Source organism: Aquarana catesbeiana, linkage group LG02 (assembly GCF_042186555.1).
Source record: "Aquarana catesbeiana isolate 2022-GZ linkage group LG02, ASM4218655v1, whole genome shotgun sequence".
NCBI classification, from domain to species: Eukaryota; Metazoa; Chordata; class Amphibia; order Anura; family Ranidae; genus Aquarana; species Aquarana catesbeiana.
Genome location: NC_133325.1, coordinates 178,081,162 through 178,101,214, shown reverse-complemented (window position 1 = coordinate 178,101,214; position 20,053 = coordinate 178,081,162). Strand labels below are relative to the sequence as shown.

Sequence of the window (20,053 nt, the reverse complement as noted above, 5' to 3'; positions counted from 1 at the left end):
ATCACTTTGACACAGGCTCTATGTGCTTAGATAAATGGTACCCAAGCCTCGCAAAGAAGACTCAAGATCCTGCAAGGTTTTGCCTGTAATGCGGCCTCCGGGCGCTGGACCCTACAAAGTGGAATCCTGGACACCACAGCGCTAAGGCATTCCTGCAGGGTGCTGTACAGATCCAAGGGAGTGGACCCTAAACATGAAAAGGGTACCCAGTCCTTGAAGGTCCTCAAGTGACAGGAACTCGCTGTGAAGGGTGAAGATTGGGCTCTTAGTTTCTAAGCTGCCCTGCGCCTGGACGGGTAAGTGAAACCCCTTTATTTAATATTGTGGGGTGTCCCAGTGATTGTAATGCCGCGTACACACGAGCGGACTTCGCGGCAGACTTGGTCCGGAGGACCGGAGTCTGTCGGATAATTTGATCGTGTGTGGGCTCCAGCGGACTTTTTTTCCCCAAAAGTTCGACGGACCTAGAAATGAAACCTGTTTCAAATCTCTCTGACTGACTCGAGTCCGGTCGAAAAGTCCGCTCGTCTGTATGCTAGTCCGATGGACAAAAACCAACGCTAGGGCAGCTATTGGCTACTGGCTATCAACTTCCTTGTTTTAGTCCGGTCGTACGTCATCACGTACGAATCCGTCGGACTTTGGTTGATAGTGTGTAGGCAAGTCCGTTCATTCGGAAAGTCCGCCGGACCAAGTCTGCCGTAAAGTCCGCTCGTGTGTACGCGGCATAACAATCAGTCAAGCTAGCTAGAGGCTGGACACATGTGTGCAGTGACCATACAGGGGAGTTTTTTGGCTAGCTGTGGGTGTTTGCAGTGTGCCTTTTTTGCTTGTGTCTGGCTGTTGTTTACCTGTATGATGGTGCACGACAGTGCACCATTTCGCCTTGGTTCGCCATGGAGCACGTGCATTTGCAAGAGCGCCGCTAGGCTCAGCAGTTTGTTTGGTGGCCATGGCGCACGCGGCTTCACCACACATGCGCCATAGCCTTTATCTGGGCGCACAAAGATTTGCGTCGTGCGTGAATACAGCCACGCCCGTTTGCCGGGACCGCGCACGTACGCATGCACAGAACATTCCAGCACACAGCTAGCTTATTTAAGCTGTGTATGCCAAGCATGCGGTACTTCCAGAAGGCAGCTGTGGGACACAGAGCAGGCTCTGAACCAGGCATTTGCAGCAGTTCATTTTCTCCTTACCTGGGTCACATGAGTCACCAAGTGTTGTTTGGTGGGCTAAAGGTGCTTAGCAGGATTGTTGCATAGGGGCTTGGTGAGCCCTATTAAAGGTTCTCCCTTCTGAGGTGTGTTAATTCTACACCCAGGTACTCCCTTTTTATGGCTAGTAAATGTCTTCAAAAAAGAGGAGCGGGACTAAAACTACAGCGAAGGGCACACCTATTTTATCAGTAGTTCCTGATGAACCTAGTCGTATCCCTAGTGTTGTATCCCCTGGAGGACTAGAAGCTTTCGGGCAATCTGAGCTGCTGCGCCTATCTGAGATTATACCTACGGTCAACGCTGCTGCTTCACCCTTTATCACTAAGGACAAACTGTCCTCAGCCCTAGCCGGGTTAGAGCATAGGATTGCTGGCATGATTGCTTCCATCCCGTAGGGTGGCAAGAAGCGTGACAGATCTCCCTCCCCGGAGCCTCCTAGTCTGGAGCAGAAATGAGTTGAGGATGGGGAAGAGCTTAAAGCTCAGGATTCTGTGGATGGCCTGGTGGATGAGTCTGCTTCCGAGCAATCTGGACAAGAAGATATCCAGTTGGTGTCTGCCTCTCAGTCACAGAGGCTTTTGATCCTGACTCTTACCAAAATGGTTCATTCTGCCTTTAAGTTGCCTCTTGCAGAGGTTACTGAGCCTCCCTGGTCCTCTTTGGGATCCCTGAGACCTCTTCAGGCCACACAGGCTTTCCCCTTACACCCTCTGTTGGAACAGGTGGTGTATGCTGATTGGGAAAATCCTGACAGGATTTTTATTCCTCCTAAGAGGTTTTCCCTTTTATATCCCATGGATGAAAAGTTTAAGAAGTGGTGCATGCCAGCCGTAGATGCAGCAGTCTCTTCCGTAAACAAGAACTTGACTTTTCCGGTAGATGATGCATAGGGCTTCTTGTCAACCCCTGTTGACAAGAAATTGGAGTCATTAAAGGCTTCCTTTTCTTTGGCCAGTTCAGTTATTCAGCCAGCTGTTGCAGCAATTGGTATCTGCCAGTCCATAAAGGATCAGATCAGACAGCTTGACAGGCCTAACCAGGAGGATGATCTGCCTGAAAATAAGGCAGATATTCCTCGACCGCTGTGTTTTGCTGTTGACGCCTTAACCACTTAAGGACCAAGCCTCTTTCTGAGATTTGGTGTTTAACAGTTTTTTTTTTTTTTTTTTGTTTGCTAGAAAATTACTTAGAACCCCCAAACATTATATATATATTTTTTCTAACACTCTAGATAAAAAAGATAATGTTACGCTGAGTAAATTGATACCCAACATGTCACGCTTCAAAATTGTGCCCACTCGTGGAATGGCAACAAACTTTTACCCTACAAATCTTCATAGGCGACGTTTAAAAAATTCTACAGGTTGCATGTTTTGAGTTACAGGGGAGGTCTAGGGCTAGAATTATTGCTCTTGCTCTACCGATCGCGGTGATACTGCACATGTGTGGTTTGAATACCATTTTCATTTGCGGGAGCTGCTCACGTATGCGGTTGTTAATGCATGTGAGCTCGGCGGGACGGGTCACGGTAAAAAAATTTTTTTTTCCTTATTTGTTTTACCTTTCTTATTTATTTTACCTTTTTTATTTTTATTTTTTTTACACTGTTTTTTAAAAAAATAAAAATTGTGCCACTTTTATTCCTATTACAAGGAATGTAAATATTGAAAAAAAAGCAGGACAGGGCCTCTTAAATATGAGATCTGGGGTCAAAAAGACCTCAGATCTCATATTTACACTAAAATGCAATATAAAAAAAACATAATGTGCTGGAGAAGGTAAGTGTGCCATAATGCATGCACATTATGGTAAGAGTGCACCCGCCAGCACACAATTTACTTCTGGTTCAATTCTGTGCTGCTGTTGACATAAGCCTATGTAAAAAAAAACAAAGTCGCCTACTCCCTTCTACAGTCAGAAATGGAATAGGTCAAAATTTTGACATTTTTGGTGTCTATTTACTTGATGCAAGCTCATCTATCGTCTTTTACACAAAAAATAAAAAATAAAAAAAGGGATATTATAATGTGTTTTGTGTGGACTAAAATTTTGTTTGATTTTTTTTCTTTTTATTGAATATAACGTTTTAATAACCAGTAGTACAATTATTATGTGACAAAAGAAATGCCAACAGCCGCTATTTTATTTTACAGGGTCTAACAGTATATAGTGTTTGGGGGGGGTTTAAAGTTAACTACAAAGCAAGAAACTGCTCCTAACCTCCTTATAACACCTATACTGACTACCATGTAGAAGGAAGATGTGTATACTTACCTATCCCCCCCCCCCCCCCCCATCCCAGAATTACATTGTGAGGAGAGTCACTTTGGGTGGGGGCACGTGGAGCCCAGCTTATCTTAGTGGGGTCAGAAAACTAATTTTTCAGCTCCCCAGGCCCCTCTAATGGGTAAGTGTCCCTGTGTCTATTAGGGACACAGGGTGACCTGGGAATACCAGTCTGGTCTGCCCTAACCAGACTCTCAATACAACCACATTGGACTCAGCATTTTGTTTTGCCCTGAACTAGCCAGGTTGTCTACACTATGTTTAGAACACTGACATTGGACATAAGAGTTTCCTCAAGTGTCCTTCCCACTGACAATGTTGGCTGCATGCCCAGTTTTTGTTTAGAAAGATTTGTTGAAATGTTTGAATGTACCTGTGCCTCCCCGCCCTGTGTCCCTATGCAAACAAGGAGGGGGGATTGTCTCCAGGGATATATACTTGTGTATGTTCTTCAATCAAAGTCTTATGCTTTTACCCATCCTACACTAAGTTACGGCTAGTGACTGGGTGGGCTAAGGGATCTTGGATCGTGCTGGTACAGGGCAAGGGAAGCTTATACAGCGGACATACTCCTCAGGAGTATGGGGGTCCATCGCATACATCTCCCAAGATGGAGTTCTGTAGTTCAGCAAGCAGGGTTGATTGGGATTTCAGAGCAACAAAGGCACTGTGTTGTATCCTAAACAGGAAGTAGTGAGGATACTGGATTTCTGGCAGATCAGCAGTTATATTTTTCTGTTTTTAAAGCGAAAAAAATGCTTTTCTTTTTTGCCTGACATACGCATATGTTTTGTTTGTTTTTTTTTTGTTTTTGTTTTTTTTTTTTATTTTGTTTTTCAGTTCCTCTTCTGAAAAATAATAATATATGGCCAACATAAGCCTTATAGGAGAGTAGATCAGAGATTCTAGAAATGGTGAGGGTTTTTTTAATTGCGTCAATCCACTATGTACTGTACATTTGAGGTAAAGCGCCTTGATAAAACAGTTGAGAGAGTAGGACATTGCAAAATGTAATGTCAAAATATGTAAACTGCATTTGTAATGAAATCGTAAGGAAACGGCAAGAAAAATAGTCAGATTTCTGTTGTGACCCATGTTGGCACTGAATTATTATAAGCAGTTTTCAGCTGTGAAAGGGACAAAAGCAGATTAAAATTATACTTTCTTCTTTAACAGAATGGAATCTACAGAGAAATGTGAAGCTGTGATTTCTCATTTCAATGGCAAATACATGAAAACGCCCCCTGGTGTCCCAGGTAAGCAGAACATCTGTTCAATTTCAGCAGTTCTCATTTATATTCTATTTATACTCGCAGCTAAAACACAGTTAACACTTTGCTAAATAACCAAAAAGCAGAAGGGTTTGAGCGGGAATGATAGTTTTCACAGTAGTTGTTACAATATATGCTATCGGTACTCAAAGCTAAACTCCAGGTATGATCTGTATATTATGTAATATGCAAGCTTACATTGGTCCAAAGTGGACCAATGTAGGTTTGCAATAACAGTCATACCTGGAGTTCACCTTTTAACGCGTATGTGTAGCTCACATTTTTATCCCCATAGATTAGGTAAGGGTTAAACCCCCTGCCAATTTTTTTTTATTTTGCTGTGAAAATGTCCCTTCACTTCTTGTCCTAGAGACTCAATAGGAAGTTTGAGGAAATCCCCGAGTGAAATTTGACAGTTGTCCCTTGAACAGGTATTCCCATTTGAAAATTTCCCCTTACCCCTTGGTCTGGGGACACTTCTAAAAGTTTGGATTTGCTCTCCATTTGTGCTGGTGATAATAGTCACCAGTACAAATTGAGGGGTGAATCTCCCCAGTGGGGACATATACAGCAGCAGAATACTTGATAGAAGGTCTAACCCTTTTTCCACTCTATCCAACACTAAATACAAAAGTTTTGCCTAGAGATGCACTTTAAATGGGCAAAAGTGTACCCCATCCTTAAGGCAGATATGTAGAAGAGATTTGTATCAGTGTTGTATGAATGCCCATCTTCCCGTCAGATATGAGGGTATGGTAAACGGATAATGCATCCGCATAGTAGTCAGTAATGCAGATTTGCAAAACTGAGGTCTCTCATATAGTGTACAGTAGTAAGTACATTATTTTTGTACATGAATATAGATTGGCAAGTTGCTGTTAAAAGATTATCGGATTATTATATATTTACAAAGACTTCACAATTGACTGTCTCATAGGAACTTACTATTACTAATCTTAAAGTGGGAGTCCGGCGACCAATCTTTTTTTTTTTTTTTTTTTAGGTCATTGAGACACTTTTAATACTCACAGTTTGGGTGTAATATTTCTGCCTCTGTCTGTTTTCGTACTGAAGAATAACTTTAAAAATGTGATGCTGGCTGTTTCCATCTTACTTGTGGGCATGTGAAGCCCACAAGCATTGATTTCCTGGATGCGGTGAATGCTGTTCATTCACAGCTTGTTCACAAGCATGATCATTGTTCCCGCACTGAATCTTGGGAAGCCTGACACTAAGCTCCCAGGAGACAGTGCGGCGCCGGGGAAAGGCAATAAACACGCCTACTCCCATGGGAGGAGAGACAGGAAGTGCCACAATAAAGTACAATATAAAGGTAATTACAACGATAAAAAAAAATTTTGTGCGGCATTTGAACATCTATGCAATTAAATGAAGGGGGTGAGATTAAGTTAAAAATTTGAGTGGAACCCCGCTTTAAGGCTCATTGCACACATTACAATCTGTACGTTCTTTGTTGATTTACATAGATTGTACTATCAGATTATAACATGCGTGGTGAGTTTAAGGGATATTGTTCTATTATTCAGTGATGAGCTGTATAGGCGTCAAGATTAGCAGTCTTGTATGAGCACATAATCTATATTAGCTGCATCCTAATGCTGTGGGTAGGTAAATAAACTTCTTATCATAATCCTTTTTCTTCAGCACCACAAGAACCCCTCCTTTGTAAGTTTGCAGATGGAGGACAAAAAAAAAGACAAACCCAGGGGAAATACATTCAAAATGGACGTGGCTGGCCACGAGAGGGAGAGACGGTAATACAAAATTCTCTCATTCCCTGTTTTCTTCACCTTTTAATGTTTGTTTTTTCCTACGGTTTCACTGTACATGTTCTGTTTGTGTTCCTGCTATATCAGTTGCTATTTGTTTCCTAGGGTGGAATGACGCTGACATATGATCCCACCACTGCCCTGCAGAATGGGTAAGACTCTTGGATTTAACCTTTAACCAAATATATATGGACCTAACTGTATATGTAACTTCAAGGATACTTTATTTGATGTATATTACCCCTGGATCCTGCAACTCGTTCTATATGGTACATACTAGGGCTGCAACTAACGATTATTTTCATAATCGATTCGTTGCCCAATTGTTCCAATTAATCAGATAACCTTACAGTGTGGTGTATAATTTGGTTAAAACGGTTGTATACTCATTTTTTAATTTTTTACCTACAGTTAAGCCTATAACAAGGCTTACCTGTAGGTGAAATGAATATCTCCTAAACCTGTACGGTTTAGGAGATATTCGCTTTGCATGCAGCCGCTGACGTCAAGGTTATCCTGTTCAGCAGGCCCAGGATCTGGCAAGCTACTAGCAGCTTTGTGTTTGCAATATTTGCTATGAGAGATTCTATCCTTCTGGACTTGCTCTCTTCGCTAAGCGCCATGCAAGAAGCTCCAGGCAGAGGTCCCTCCCCTCTTTCTGGTATACACGTGTATTGCTTTGCTACAAGGGCTGGGGTTCTCCCAGTGGTGGTGGTGGTGGTGGTGGGGGGGGGTCTTCGCTAAATCAAACAGGAAGGGAAGACGGTGATTCTCGTGGCCGAGGAGATCTTGGTGTGCAGAGATCATAAGGATGGCGGTAGGGGTCCCATGGACCCTACCACCACGTCCAGACCTTCTCTCGCAAGGTCCGTTATTACATCCTACCTTACAAACACTAAATTTAATGGTTTGGCTATTGAGTCCAATGGATGAAGCCTTCCTGTCACATTTGAAGTTGATCAGCTTTCGAAGTGCGCTTCCATTTTTTTTTTTCCCCCAGCATTTTGTTTGTTTGAAGTGTGAATTTTATAATTGCCATTGACAGTATGTATTGTGTGTAACATACATTTTAACTACTTGATGTTTCTCAGGTTTTATACCACCCCATACAGTATTGCCCCAAACAGGGTGATCGCTCAGGCAGCCCTCTCCCCATACCTGCCATCACCTGTATCTTCTTATCAGGTAAGACTAATCCTAATCTTCTGGCAGAACTTTTGTTGAAATTTCAGTTAGGACAGAATGTTTAATTGCATGATGCAATTTTAGCTCAATTTGCTTAGCTGTAAAGCTGGCCATAGATGGATCAAAATTTGGCCGGTTCAGCAAGGATCGGCTGAATTTTTGGATCTTTCTATGGCCGTTCCTATTCATGAGAAATTGATTTGAAGATCGACTTCTCATGAACAGGAATCTTGGAAACTTTTGCTTTGATCAGCACATGCAGCCAATTGGCTCAGCTCTGATCCGTGTATTCTAGGGAATCCCACTGTCAAAATACAATGACACAGTGGAGAGGATTCCCAAGTGAGCCATGTATGGGCAGCATAACAATTGTTATGTCATGATGACCATTATTTTAAGTAGTGAGAGCTTGGTGCCTTGTAGCCCAGTTAATTAGGTCTATATGCTGTCCATACAAAAGGGATATAACTGGGTTAAGCACTGCCATATGTAGTTTTGAGGTAGTAATGAGCACTTTGTGATGCTGGAAAAGCTTGTCTGTCAGCGATCATTCTCTTTTCTCCCTGGAAGGGGAGTGCATTATGAACAGGGATTGATAGATCTTTTACCACCTGTTCTCAGGTTATGTGCATTTATTGTGCTTGTCCTTAGGCTTTAATGTATTGCTGTATGTGTTTCTGTTCCATCGTAAGCAATATTGTTATTTTATCTTCTATATCTGTATGCTTAATTTGACCATTTGTAGGTTCACAATCCCTCCTGGATGCATCATCAGTCTTACCTCATGCAGCCTGCAGTGAGTATTTGTTATTTGCACATTTAGAAATTTAACACTCACTCTTTACTATCCAAATTTTTTTCTGTTCTGAGCTTTCTTTTGCACCCACTGCTCTGCCACTGGTGCCAGCTTCCTTTTATGCCCCTAACAATCTTTATAGCCTTGCTAGGTCAGATACTTTTGAAGGGGTTTTACAATTTAAACTGGAACTAAAGTTCCCTGTTTTTTAACAACACAGTACAGTGTACAGTGAGGGAAAAAATTATTTGATCCCCTGCTGATTTTGTACGTTTGCCTACTGACAAAGAAATGATCGTTCTATAATTTTAATGGTAGGTTTATTTTAACAGTGAGAGACAGAATAACAAAAAAATCCAGAAAAACGTATTTCAAAAAAGTTATAAATTGATTTGCATTTTAATGAGTGAAATAAGTATTTGACCCCTTCGCAAAACATGACTTAGTATTTTTGGTGGACAAAGCCTTGTTGGCAACCACAGAGGTCAGACGTTTCTTGTAGTTGGCCACCAGGTTTGCACACATCTCAGGAGGGATTTTGTCCCACTCCTCGTTGCAGATCCTCTCCAAGTCATTAAAGTGATTGTAGTATGAGGTCCCCTAGGGAAGGGACATAAGTACCCCCCGGTAACTTCCCGGGGGGTACTTGTGTCCCTTCCCTAGGGGACCGCATACAACAAATCATTAAGGGATGTTGGCAACATTTATATTAGAGAATTTATTATTTTCTCTCTGTGGTTCACCATTTATATTTAAAGTGATTGTAAAGTCTCGATTTTTTCCTATAAAAATAACAAACATATCATATTTACCTGCTCTATTGCAGTGGATTTGCACAGAGCAGCCTGGGTCCCTCTTCTATGATCCTGGCCCCTCCCTCCTGTTCAGTGCCCCCCACAGCAAGCAGCTTGCTATGGGGGGACCCGAGCCTGATTCGGACGTGGAGCCCCGGCCCTGCCCCCTCTCTCCCCTGATTGGCTAGCTGACTTTGACAGCAGCGGGAGCCAATGGCGCCGCTGCTGTGTCTCAGCCAATCAGGAAGGAGAATATCAGATGGCTTAAACACTTGTGGACCTCAGGTAAGTATTAGGGGGGCTGCTGCACACAGAAGGCTTTTTATCTTAATAGAATGCATTAAGGTAACGATAGAATGCATTAAGGTAAACCTTCTGCCTTTACAACCACTTTAAGGTTTTGAGGCTGACGTTTGGTAACTCGAACCTTTAGTTCCCTCCACATATTTTCTATGGGATTAGGGTCTGGAGACTGGCTAGGCCACTCCAGGACCTTCTTCTTGAGCCACTAATTGGTCACCTTGGCCAAGTGTTTCGGGTAATTGTCATGCTGGAATATCCATCCAGGACACATTTTCAATGCCCTGGCATTGAGGGAAGGAGGTTCTCACCCAAGATTTGAAGGTACATGGCCCTGTCCATCGTTCCTTTGATGCAGTGAAGTTATCCTGCCCCCTTAGCAGAAAAGCACTCCCAAAGCATAATGTTTTTACCTCCATGTTTGACGGTGGGGATAGTGTTCTTGGGGTAATAGGCAGCATTCCTCCTCCTCCTCCAAACACGGTGAGTTGAGTTGATGCCAAAGAGCTTGATTTTGGTCTCATCTGAGCACAACACTTACACCCAATTCTCCTCTGAATCATTCAGATGTTCATTACCTAGCTTCAGACGGGCCTGTACATGTGCTTTCTTGAGCAGGGAGTCCTTCTGGCAGCTGCAGGATTTCAGTCCTTCACAGCGTAGTGTGCTAATTGTTTTCTTGGTGAATATGGTCCTAGCTGCCTTGAGATCATTGACAAGATTTTCCTGTGTAGTTCTGAGTGCCGATTCCTCACTGATCTGATGAACTGAGGGAGATTGACAGTTATTTTGTGTTTTTTCTATTTGCGAATAACTATTCACCCTCTCACCAAGCTACTTGGCGATGGTCTTGTAGCCCATTCTAGTCCTGTGTAGGTCTACAATCTTGTCCTTGACATCCTTGGACAGCTCTTTGGTCTTGGCCGCCATGGTGGAGATATTGGAATTTGATTGATTGCTTCTGTGGACAGGTGTCTTTTATACAGGTAACAAACTGAGATTAGGAGCACTCCCTTTAGGAGAGCGTGCTCCTAATCTCAACTCGTTACCTGTGTAGAAGACACCTGGGAGCCAGAAATCTTGCTGATTAATAGAGGAGCAAATACTTATTTCACTCATTAAAATGCAAATCAATTTATAACTTTTTTTGAAATGCTTTTTTCTGGCTATTTTTGTTGTTGATCTTTCTGTCGGTCTCACTGTTAAAATAAACCTACCATTACAATTCTAGACTGATCATTTCATCAGCAAGGGATCAGATACTTTTTTTCCCTCACTGTATCTCTACCATGACATGGTCTCCTTGTCTGAAAGAGCAAGACCCTTCTTCTGTTCAAAGAGTGCATTGCATTGAAGGTCTTGGTCTGGGAAAATGAAACCCAGCAAGGTGGGGTGGGGGGGGGGGGCACAGAGCATTGTTAAAGTGAAATTAGTTAAATTTACAAGTGGGGAAAACCCTTTTAGATGGTATCTCCCATAAGCAAGGAAACCAAATTTATAAAGGATTCCTATCTTTCCATAGATATATGGATATTGCATGAAACAGCAGCAATAAAGCAGAGCAAAAAATAAACATATATATATATATATATATATATATATATATATCTTTAGCTTAATATAAAACTGTAAATATCCATACATACGTGCTATAATGTGTAAATTTAATGAATGTCTCTCAACTGTGTTTGTCAAGGATACATAGAATAATATGTTCTATGCTATAGCATTGCTTGACAATGCACAGGTATTCTCATGGACTACTATTCATATGTATGTTGTTGTGCAAAATGCGCCCTAATTGAGGACCACAGCTGAGACACACTTAACTCATCTAGACCCTTTACTATCATGTGGCATAGCTGGAAGGTGACATTGTGGTTGTGTGCACTGTGGCCTCTTGAACATTCACTCTTTGTTAGGGAACTGTCCTCACTCCCACTATGGACCATGCTATTTCCATTCAGCCTGCTTCCATGATGGGACCTCTGACTCAACAGCTGGGACACCTGTCAATGGGGAGCACGGGAGCGGTAAGATTTGTATTTTTTTTATTAAATAAGCATGTCCATTATTCATGATGTTATAACTAATGTTTACTTGATAAAGAAACAAGGATACTGAGATTGTATATGTAAGAATTTGTAATAACAAAGTTTAATGGTATAGAGCGAACATATGTTGGAGGACTTGTACTCCAATTAGATAGTGAGGAAAATATTTATTTGATCCCCTGCAGATTTTGTAGTTTGAAGTTTGCCCACTTACAAAGAAATGAAGGGTCTATAATTGTTATCATATGTGTATTTTAACTGCTTGCCGACCGGCCACCACAGTTTTACTGTGGCAGAATGGCACGGCTGGGTGAAACAACGTTACCTTATGTCGCTTTGCCATTAGGCGCGCGAGTGCGCCCGCAGCCGATGCGAGTCCCCGGCGGGCGCGATGACCACCGGGCACGCCCGATCGCTCGTGTCAGAGCGAGAACCAGGATCTGTGTGTGTAAACACACAAATCCCGGTTCTTTCAGGGGAAAGGAGACAGATCGTGTGTTTATAGTAAGTATGAACACCGATCTCTCTCTTCCCCTAGTTAGTCCCATCCCCCCTACAGTTAGAACACACCTAGGGAACACAGTTAACCCCTTGATCACCCCCTAGTGTTAACCCCTTCCTTGCCAGTGACATTTATACAGTAATCAGTGCATTTTTATAGCACTGATTGCTGTATAATTGGTCCCAAAAATGTGTCAAAAGTGTCCAATTTGTCCGCCGCAATATCGAAGTCTCGATAAAAATTGCAGATCGCCGCCATTACTAGTAAAAAAAAAAAATAATAATAAAAATGCTATAAATCTATACCCTATTTAGTAGACGCTATAACTTTTGTGCAAACCAATCAATATACCCTTATTGCGATATTTTTGGTAAAAAAAAAAAAATGTACAAGAATACATATCGGCCTAAATTGAGGAAAAAATTAGTTTTTTTTTTTTTAAATTTGGGATATTTATTATAGCAAAAAGTAAAAGATATTGTGTGTGTTTTTTTTTTTTTTTTTCAAAATTGTCGCTCTTCTTTTCTTTTGTTTATAGCGCAAAAAAAAACAAAAACCGCAGAGGTGATCAAATACCACCAAAAGAAAGCTCTATTTGTGGGAAAAAAAGAACGTCAATTTTGTTTGGGTGCAGCATCGCACGACCGCGCCATTGTCAGTTAAAGCGACACAGTGCCGTATCGCAAAAAATGGCCTGGTCATTGAGAAGCCAAATCTTCCGGTGCTGAAATGGTTAAATGATAGAGACAGAATACCAACCAGAAATCCAGAAAAAACACATGATACAAATTGAGTTGCAGTTCAGTGAGTAAAATTAAGTGTTTGATCCCCAAGCAAAATTTGACTTGTTACTTGGTGGAGAAACCCTTGTTGGCAAGCACAGAGGTAAGACATTTCTTGTACTTGGTTACCACCAAGTTAGCACACATCTCAGGAGGGATCTTGGTCCATTCTTCTTTACAGATCCTCTTTAAATCCTTAAGATTTCTTGGCTGTCGCTTGGCAACTCGAATTTTCAGCTCCCTCCATAAATTTTCTATAGGATTAAGGTTTGGAGACTGGCTAGGCCACTCCATGACCATTATTTATTCCAGGTACTTATATAGCGCCGTCAATTTAAGCTTTAGATATACATTGTGCATTCACATCAGTCCCTGCCCCCCAAGGAGCTTACAATCTAAGGTCCCTACTTCACATTCATACATACATATACTAGGGCCAATTTAGACAGGATCCAGTTAACCTACCAGCATGTTTTAGAATTGTGGGAGGAAACCGGAGTACCCGGAGGAAACCCACAGTGTGTCGTGTTTGGGATTTGAACCAGTGACCCTTTTTACTGCTGGTCGAAAGTGCTATCCACTACACCACTGTGCTGCCCAGGGTGCTTCTCCTTTGTTGCCTTGGCAGTATGTTTTGGGTCGTTGTCATGGTGGAAGACCCATCCACTCCCCATCTAATTAATGACTCTGTCCATTGGCCCCTCCATGTAGCAAAGTTGGCCTGTACCTTTAGCAGAGAAACAGCCCCAAAGGAAAATGTTTCCACCTCCATGCTTGACTGTAGGGATGGTGTTCTTAGTGTCATAGTCAGCATTTTTCTTCCTCCAAACATGGCCATTCAAGTTAATGCCAGAGAGCTAAATTTTGATCTGAATCATTTAAATGTTTATTGGCATGACTGCATACGTGCCTTCTTGAGGAGGGGAACTTTGCGGGCACTGACAAATTTCAATTCACAATGGCGTATTGTGTTACCAATGGTTTGTTTGATGACTGTGGTCCCAACTGCCTTGAGATCATGCACAAGCTCCTCCTGTGTAGTTCTGGGCTGATCCCTCTCTTTACTTATGATCATCCTTACTCCATGAGGTGAAATCTTGCATGGAGCTCCAGACCAAGGGCGAGTAATGATTATTTTGTATTTCTTCCATTTGCGAATAATCACTCCAGCAGTTGTCTCCTTCTCACCAAGCTTCTTGCTGATGGTCTTGTAGACCATTCCAGCATTGTGCAGGTCTACAATCTTGTCCCCGAATCCTTTGACAGCTCTTTGGTCTTGCCCATGCTGGTGAGGTTTGAATGGAAGAAAGATTCTGTGGATAGGTGTCTTTTATACACCTAAAGGAAAAGAAACACAGAGCCCCTAAGTACAGTATTGGTAAACCATTTAATAAGTCAAAAGTGCAACTACTCACAAAGGGAGCATAAACACAAGCATGACAGTAATCCTACAGCAAAATCTGGGGGTGGTTTTCTCCTAAACGTCCGTGTCTCTGAAGTGCAGCTGACAGCTCATTCAGGTGGATTCCAGCATTCGCGGCCTATGGGAGCAGCAGGGAACACGGGAGATCGGCGATGACATCACTTCCGGGTGCAGGGTGGCCTGAGAAAGGAGCAAGCATACTCCGAACGCGAAGCCACCTCCTCTCACCCTGCACCCGGAAGTGACGTCATCTCCGTTCTCCTCTGTGTTCCCTGCTGTTCTCATAGGCTGCAAATGCTGGAATCCACCCACACAAGCTGTCTGCTGCACTTCAGAGACACGGACGTTTAGGAGAAAACCACCCCCCGGATTTTGCTGCAGGATTACTATCATGCTTGTTTTTATGCTCCCTTTGTGAGTAGTTTCACTTTTGACTTATAAAAAAAGTTTACCAATACTGCACTTTGAGGCGCTGTGTTTCTTTTCCTTTGTTGCATTGCAGAGGCTGCTTCTAGCTCTTTACACTGGTTGCCCTTAGTGCTGGTACATGGATTCCTCTCCCTCCATCTTAGAGACTGTTGCTATGGACTTTGTCCCTCTTATTGAGAAACTTTTTTAATCACATTTATTTGATCTTTGTACACGTCCAGGGTCTCCCCCCAAACGAGCGCTGAGTTTATTTTTTGTCTTTTATACATATAACGACTTGTCGTTAGAAGCACCTTTTTAAAGGGGTTTTTAAGGCAGCGCACTCAAGCACTGCGAGCCCCGCTGCTAGTATAACCTGTAGTATATACTGTATGGCTTTTTGTAAAACTCTTCTTCTAAATACCTTATTCTTTCTCCCCAATCAGCGGTCACGTGACCCCCCCTCGCTCTCTTCCTCTGATGTATGTACTAGGGAGGGGACGGGATTTCCCTCTGACGTCTGCTGGGTGGTCACGCGACTGCCCTCTGTAGCGTATACATTGGAGGAATAAAGCGACGAGCAGTCACATGACCGCTGATCAGGGAGAAAGAATAAAGTATTTAGAAAAATTTTACAAAAAAGGCATACAGTATATACTACAGGTTATACTAGCAGTGGGGCTGGCAGTGCTTGTGTGCAGTAATGTGTGCGCTGCTCTGGGGGGTGCTACAAGGGAAGGGGAGATTCACACACAGAATAGCTGACAAGCAGGGAGGGAGGAGGACACAGGAGAGCAGGGCTGAAGATGAAGGAAGAGCGTAAACTGACCATGGTGTCAGGGCTCAGCAGCCATGATTAACCGTGGTCATTTTACAGAGTGGAGGGAAGAACCAGGCAAGATCAGCCAGGTGTTTCAGGTGATACAGGGGGCCAAATTACACAGCTCAAGCACTGTGCTGTTATTCATGCTTTAAAGGAACAGGATCCTTCTGCTTTTTTTTTTTTTTAGGTTAACAAATTCTTTAGGCTACATTCACACTGAGGCACTACAGCGCTAAAAATAGCGCCTGTAAAGAGCCTATCCAGTCTCTCCAATGTAAAAGCCCGAGTGCTTTTACACTGGAGCAGTGCCCTTGCAGGACCGTAAAAAAAAAGTCCTGCAAGCCGCATCTTTGCAGCGCTGTAGGAGCGCCATATACACCGGTTCCTAAAGTGCCCCTGGTCATTGAAATCAATAGGGCAGCGCCGCCAAACCCTTTTTAGGCCGCTAGCGGGGGTTAAAAGCGCCCCGGTAGCGGCCGAATAGCGCCGCTAAAACGATGGTAAAAATACCGCCGACGCCCGCCCCAGTGTGGAAGTAGCCTTAAATTGATAAAACTAATCTGTGTACCACATGAGCACATACTGTAGTCAGTCTGTGGGAGCCAGAATTATTGTTGGTTGGTAGGGGATCGAATACTTATTTTATTCATTGAACTGCAACTCATTTTATAACATTTGTATTGTGTTTTTTCTGTTTTTTTGGTTGATATTCTGTCTCTATCATTTAAAATACACCTATAACCACTATAGACTCTTCATTTCCTTGTAAGTGGGCAAACTTACAAAATCTGCAGGGGATCAAATAATAATTTTCCCCGCTGTAGCCTATGTAACAAAACTAAGGTGTGTACATTTTCCCTCTGCTCAAAAACCATGTAATCTACTTGCTAGTGGAAACATCAGTAATCTTTAGCCAAGAGGTCACCTGTAAAAGAAGCATTTATACTATATACACCTTTCCAGTAGCCCATGTAAAGTAAATTTGAGGCACCTTCATTCTCCAGCTACTGCAAGCATTCAACCATTGGATGGTTTAAATACTTGCGCCCCCCACCAACCATTGTGGCTTCTCCTTTAGTGTCCTGTAGTGACATATGACAGTGTCATCGCTATGAGGGTGCAGACCGCGCCCGGGAGACGCCCACCACAGAGGCTCCCTGCCGGCCCGAAGCTAGGCTAACATCAACTCTAGTGACGCCAAGGACATATGGGCCAGAGTGAGGAAACACCGTAGTCAGAGGGGGATAATGTATTTGAACATCCGGAAGTGTTCCACTTGAAAAAAGACAGAATCCATCTAGTGAAAACAATAGAAAAAAATTCACAGAAACCCCTCAAATACAGAATCCTATAGAGTTGATCCAGAGGAAGGCAAGAAACCCTATAAAGCATGACCCAATTTGCTCCAGCAGGAGAACAATAAGTCCCTTCCTGATCCTTCAGGAAGCAATTGAATATTCTCTGGATCAACACTCTCTAGTGGTATTACCTATAAACATTAACATCCAGTTATAGTTTGTGCATTTAGCAGTGCATCCAGCTTTTTATAAAACAATCTACTGGCCAGAACTAGTTCTTAAGAGCGTCTATTATACATTTACTGTGGAGAGGCCTTTCCATATATGGAATGTCCCCTTGTCCTCTATAATGAACTTAAAGTGAATAACGCTACATCATGTTCACTATATGGACCTCTTATGTATATATACTAGGGAGCAGCTTTTGAATATACATGAGCCACTAGAAAAGTAAATATATAAATGCTTCTTTTACAGATGACCTCTTGGCTAAAACTGACCAAGTGGTCACAGGGTTACTTTTAGCTAGTTTTATACAAAAAAAAAAAAAAAATGAATATTTAAATAGCTTAATCTGCACTGTAATGACTTTTACTTGTGCTTTTTTACTTACTTATCTTTTCTCCATTAGTATATGCCAGCTGCAGCCGCTATGCAGGGGGCCTACATCCCCCAGTACTCGTCCGTGCCTTCTACTGTCTCCCTAGAGGTGAGAAACTGTTCTGGACGAATGTAAAGAAATGGGGGAGAGGGAGGCGCTAAAAATTGTGACAGAATAGTGTAGAGTTAGCCTTTGTTATCAAGGCTTCTACAGCTCATTTGTGCACTTGTTTTCAGTTCATATTTTCATGTTGTGAAATATATTTTTGTGTTTAGCCATGTCAAGAGCTGTTTAGATTTGGCAGGATGGATTCCCATATTTGGTGAAATGTTCTCCATGGATATTGGAATGTCACTCCTGATATGTGCCTTGTTCTCTCATTTTGCTACTATAATTAGCTAGCACATCAGCCTACCTGTGGCCCCAGCACAGGTCAGATCTGCTCAAAGTGCTCAAGTGTTTATTCTAGCCATCATTCAAAGAAATAGAATGCATTTTTGATTGTTTCATTATCATTTTTGGAAATAAGTGGTTTTCTCTCAGGGTATTGAACAATGACACAGGTTGTAACATTTGACAGATTCCTGCTAATTATTTGTTTTGCTCAGGAGAGCAGCGGGCAGCCTCAACAAGTGGAACCCACCACAGACCACGCCGGTTATTCGTACCAGTGAAAGAAAGTGTTGGTAAGTGAACAGGGTTTTTCAGATTTAAAGAGACACTGGCCTTCCATAGTTATCTGTATGTATATAGTCTTAGTCTTTTTACACCTTTTAAAAAGAGTGGTATGGTTTATCATTTTATTTAATAATCATACTTGCCTAGGTCTGTCCCCGGCACCTCTAAAGGCCGTACACATGATTGGACTTTTTGACAAGAAACATGCAAATTAGCTGTTTTGGAGCAACATCCGACAAACTTTTTCAGTTTCCATCGGACTTTTGTTGGCTGTGCGAACGGACAAACTTTCCGGCAACAAAAGTCCGATGGAGCAAGGTCCGATCGTGTGTACACAAAGCCATCGGACTTTTGTACAAACTACAGTACGCAGCCGGGAGAATGTTTCCAGCACGATCGGTTCGCGCTGGTTCTCGGCGGCAGGGTACTGTACGTCTCGCGCTAGCTGCAATAGGAAAAACACATTTTCCTACTGCGGCGGGCGCGAGAGGGAATTCCCCTCTGGGGAATACCAAGCCCTTCGGTCTGGTATGGATTTTAAGGGGAACCCCCTACGCCGAAAAAACGGCGTGGGGGTCCCCCTAAAATCCATACCAGACCCTTATCCGAGCACGCAGCCCGGCCGGTCAGGAAAGGGGGTGGGGACGAGCGAGCGGACCCCCCCTCCTGAGCCGTACCAGGCCGCATGCCCTCAACATGGGGGGGTGGGTGCCTTGGGGGAGGGGGGCGCCCTGCGGGCCCCCCAACCCCAAAGCACCTTGTCCCCATGTTGATGAGGACAAGGGCCTCTTCCCGACAACCCTGGCCGTTGGTTGTCGGGGTCTGTGGGCGGGGGGCTTATCGGAATCCTGGAGCCCCAAATATCAAACAACAATAAAGAAGTTGACCAAAGGGTGGTGGTAAAGAGCTGACAAACCACGTGATTTGGTGAAAGTTGGCTGGAAAAGTCCTGTTTGTATGCAAGACAAACTTTTCGGCAACGCCCTTTGTACAAAAATCCAAGGGAAAGTTTGTACAAGGTCCTATCGTGTGTATGGGGCTTAAGACTGAGAAATGAGCGATCAAACACCGACGATTGCTCAGTTCTCACAGCTCCCCAAGCAAGAGAGCTGGAGACTGTCAGTCGTTGCTCTCTGCTCTGTCCAGCCCCCCCTGCACTCACTGGAGCGCTAGGCAGTGGAGGGGGGAGAGCAGCTGGCTCAAGCTCTCAGCCGCTCACCGAGAGGCCGCTATCTGCTGAAAATGGATCACAGGAGTGCAAAACTAACTGCACTCCTGTGATATACAGGAGAAGTATAGCCAAACGAGCTGTGCTTCTCCTTTGAAGAAGTGACTGTATCACTTGATGCTGTATATTGAACCAGCAAGAGCTGCAGGCTCACTCCCCGAAGTGCTGGTTTCTCACCTCGGATGACAGTTTCTTAGGATTGGAGTAGTGTTTGATGGTTCGGGCATGGTAACCAGGCAATATGGCTTTTCCAATTTGTTTTTTGAATGGTCGCCTTAAATAATATACAGTACTACACATTAATGTGTACTTCAAGCCAAAGTTGGAACCCTGTCAAGATTTTATTGCTATTTGGGGGTCCATTGGAGATCTTTTTTCCTCACTTCTTGTTCTGCTGCAAACGTTTTAAATGACAGGAATGAGAGCAAATCTGCAAATGTCTGACATGGAATCTAGCCATCCCTTACACCAATGGTCTCCAAACTGCATCCTGGGGGCTGGATGCGGCCCTTTGCTTGCCTTTATCTAGCCCTTGTGGCACTATTCCACCAACTGACACCATCAATGGGGTACTATTCATCCCATTAGAGCCAATGATGGGGCACTGATGCGGG

At 43.2% G+C, this 20,053-nt stretch overlaps 1 protein-coding gene across 6 annotated transcripts in view; it reads left to right on the top strand.

Annotated features, from left to right (window-relative positions):
* The window catches only part of RBMS2 (RNA binding motif single stranded interacting protein 2), a 175,894-nt gene that overhangs the window by 145,628 nt on the left and 10,213 nt on the right, over positions 1 to 20,053 (top strand). For 4 of the 6 annotated variants that reach the window (XM_073613919.1, XM_073613918.1, XM_073613921.1 and 1 more), the window contains exons 6-13: positions 4,683 to 4,762; positions 6,443 to 6,552; positions 6,673 to 6,719; positions 7,659 to 7,752; positions 8,498 to 8,548; positions 11,565 to 11,675; positions 17,564 to 17,641; positions 18,114 to 18,219. In XM_073613919.1, coding sequence (XP_073470020.1) covers positions 4,683 to 4,762; positions 6,443 to 6,552; positions 6,673 to 6,719; positions 7,659 to 7,752; positions 8,498 to 8,548; positions 11,565 to 11,675; positions 17,564 to 17,641; positions 18,114 to 18,219 — 677 coding nt within the window. The remainder of the gene's footprint in view (positions 1 to 4,682; positions 4,763 to 6,442; positions 6,553 to 6,672; positions 6,720 to 7,658; positions 7,753 to 8,497; positions 8,549 to 11,564; positions 11,676 to 17,563; positions 17,642 to 18,113; positions 18,220 to 20,053) is intronic. The other 2 variants (XM_073613922.1, XM_073613923.1) reach the window with 2 other exon arrangements.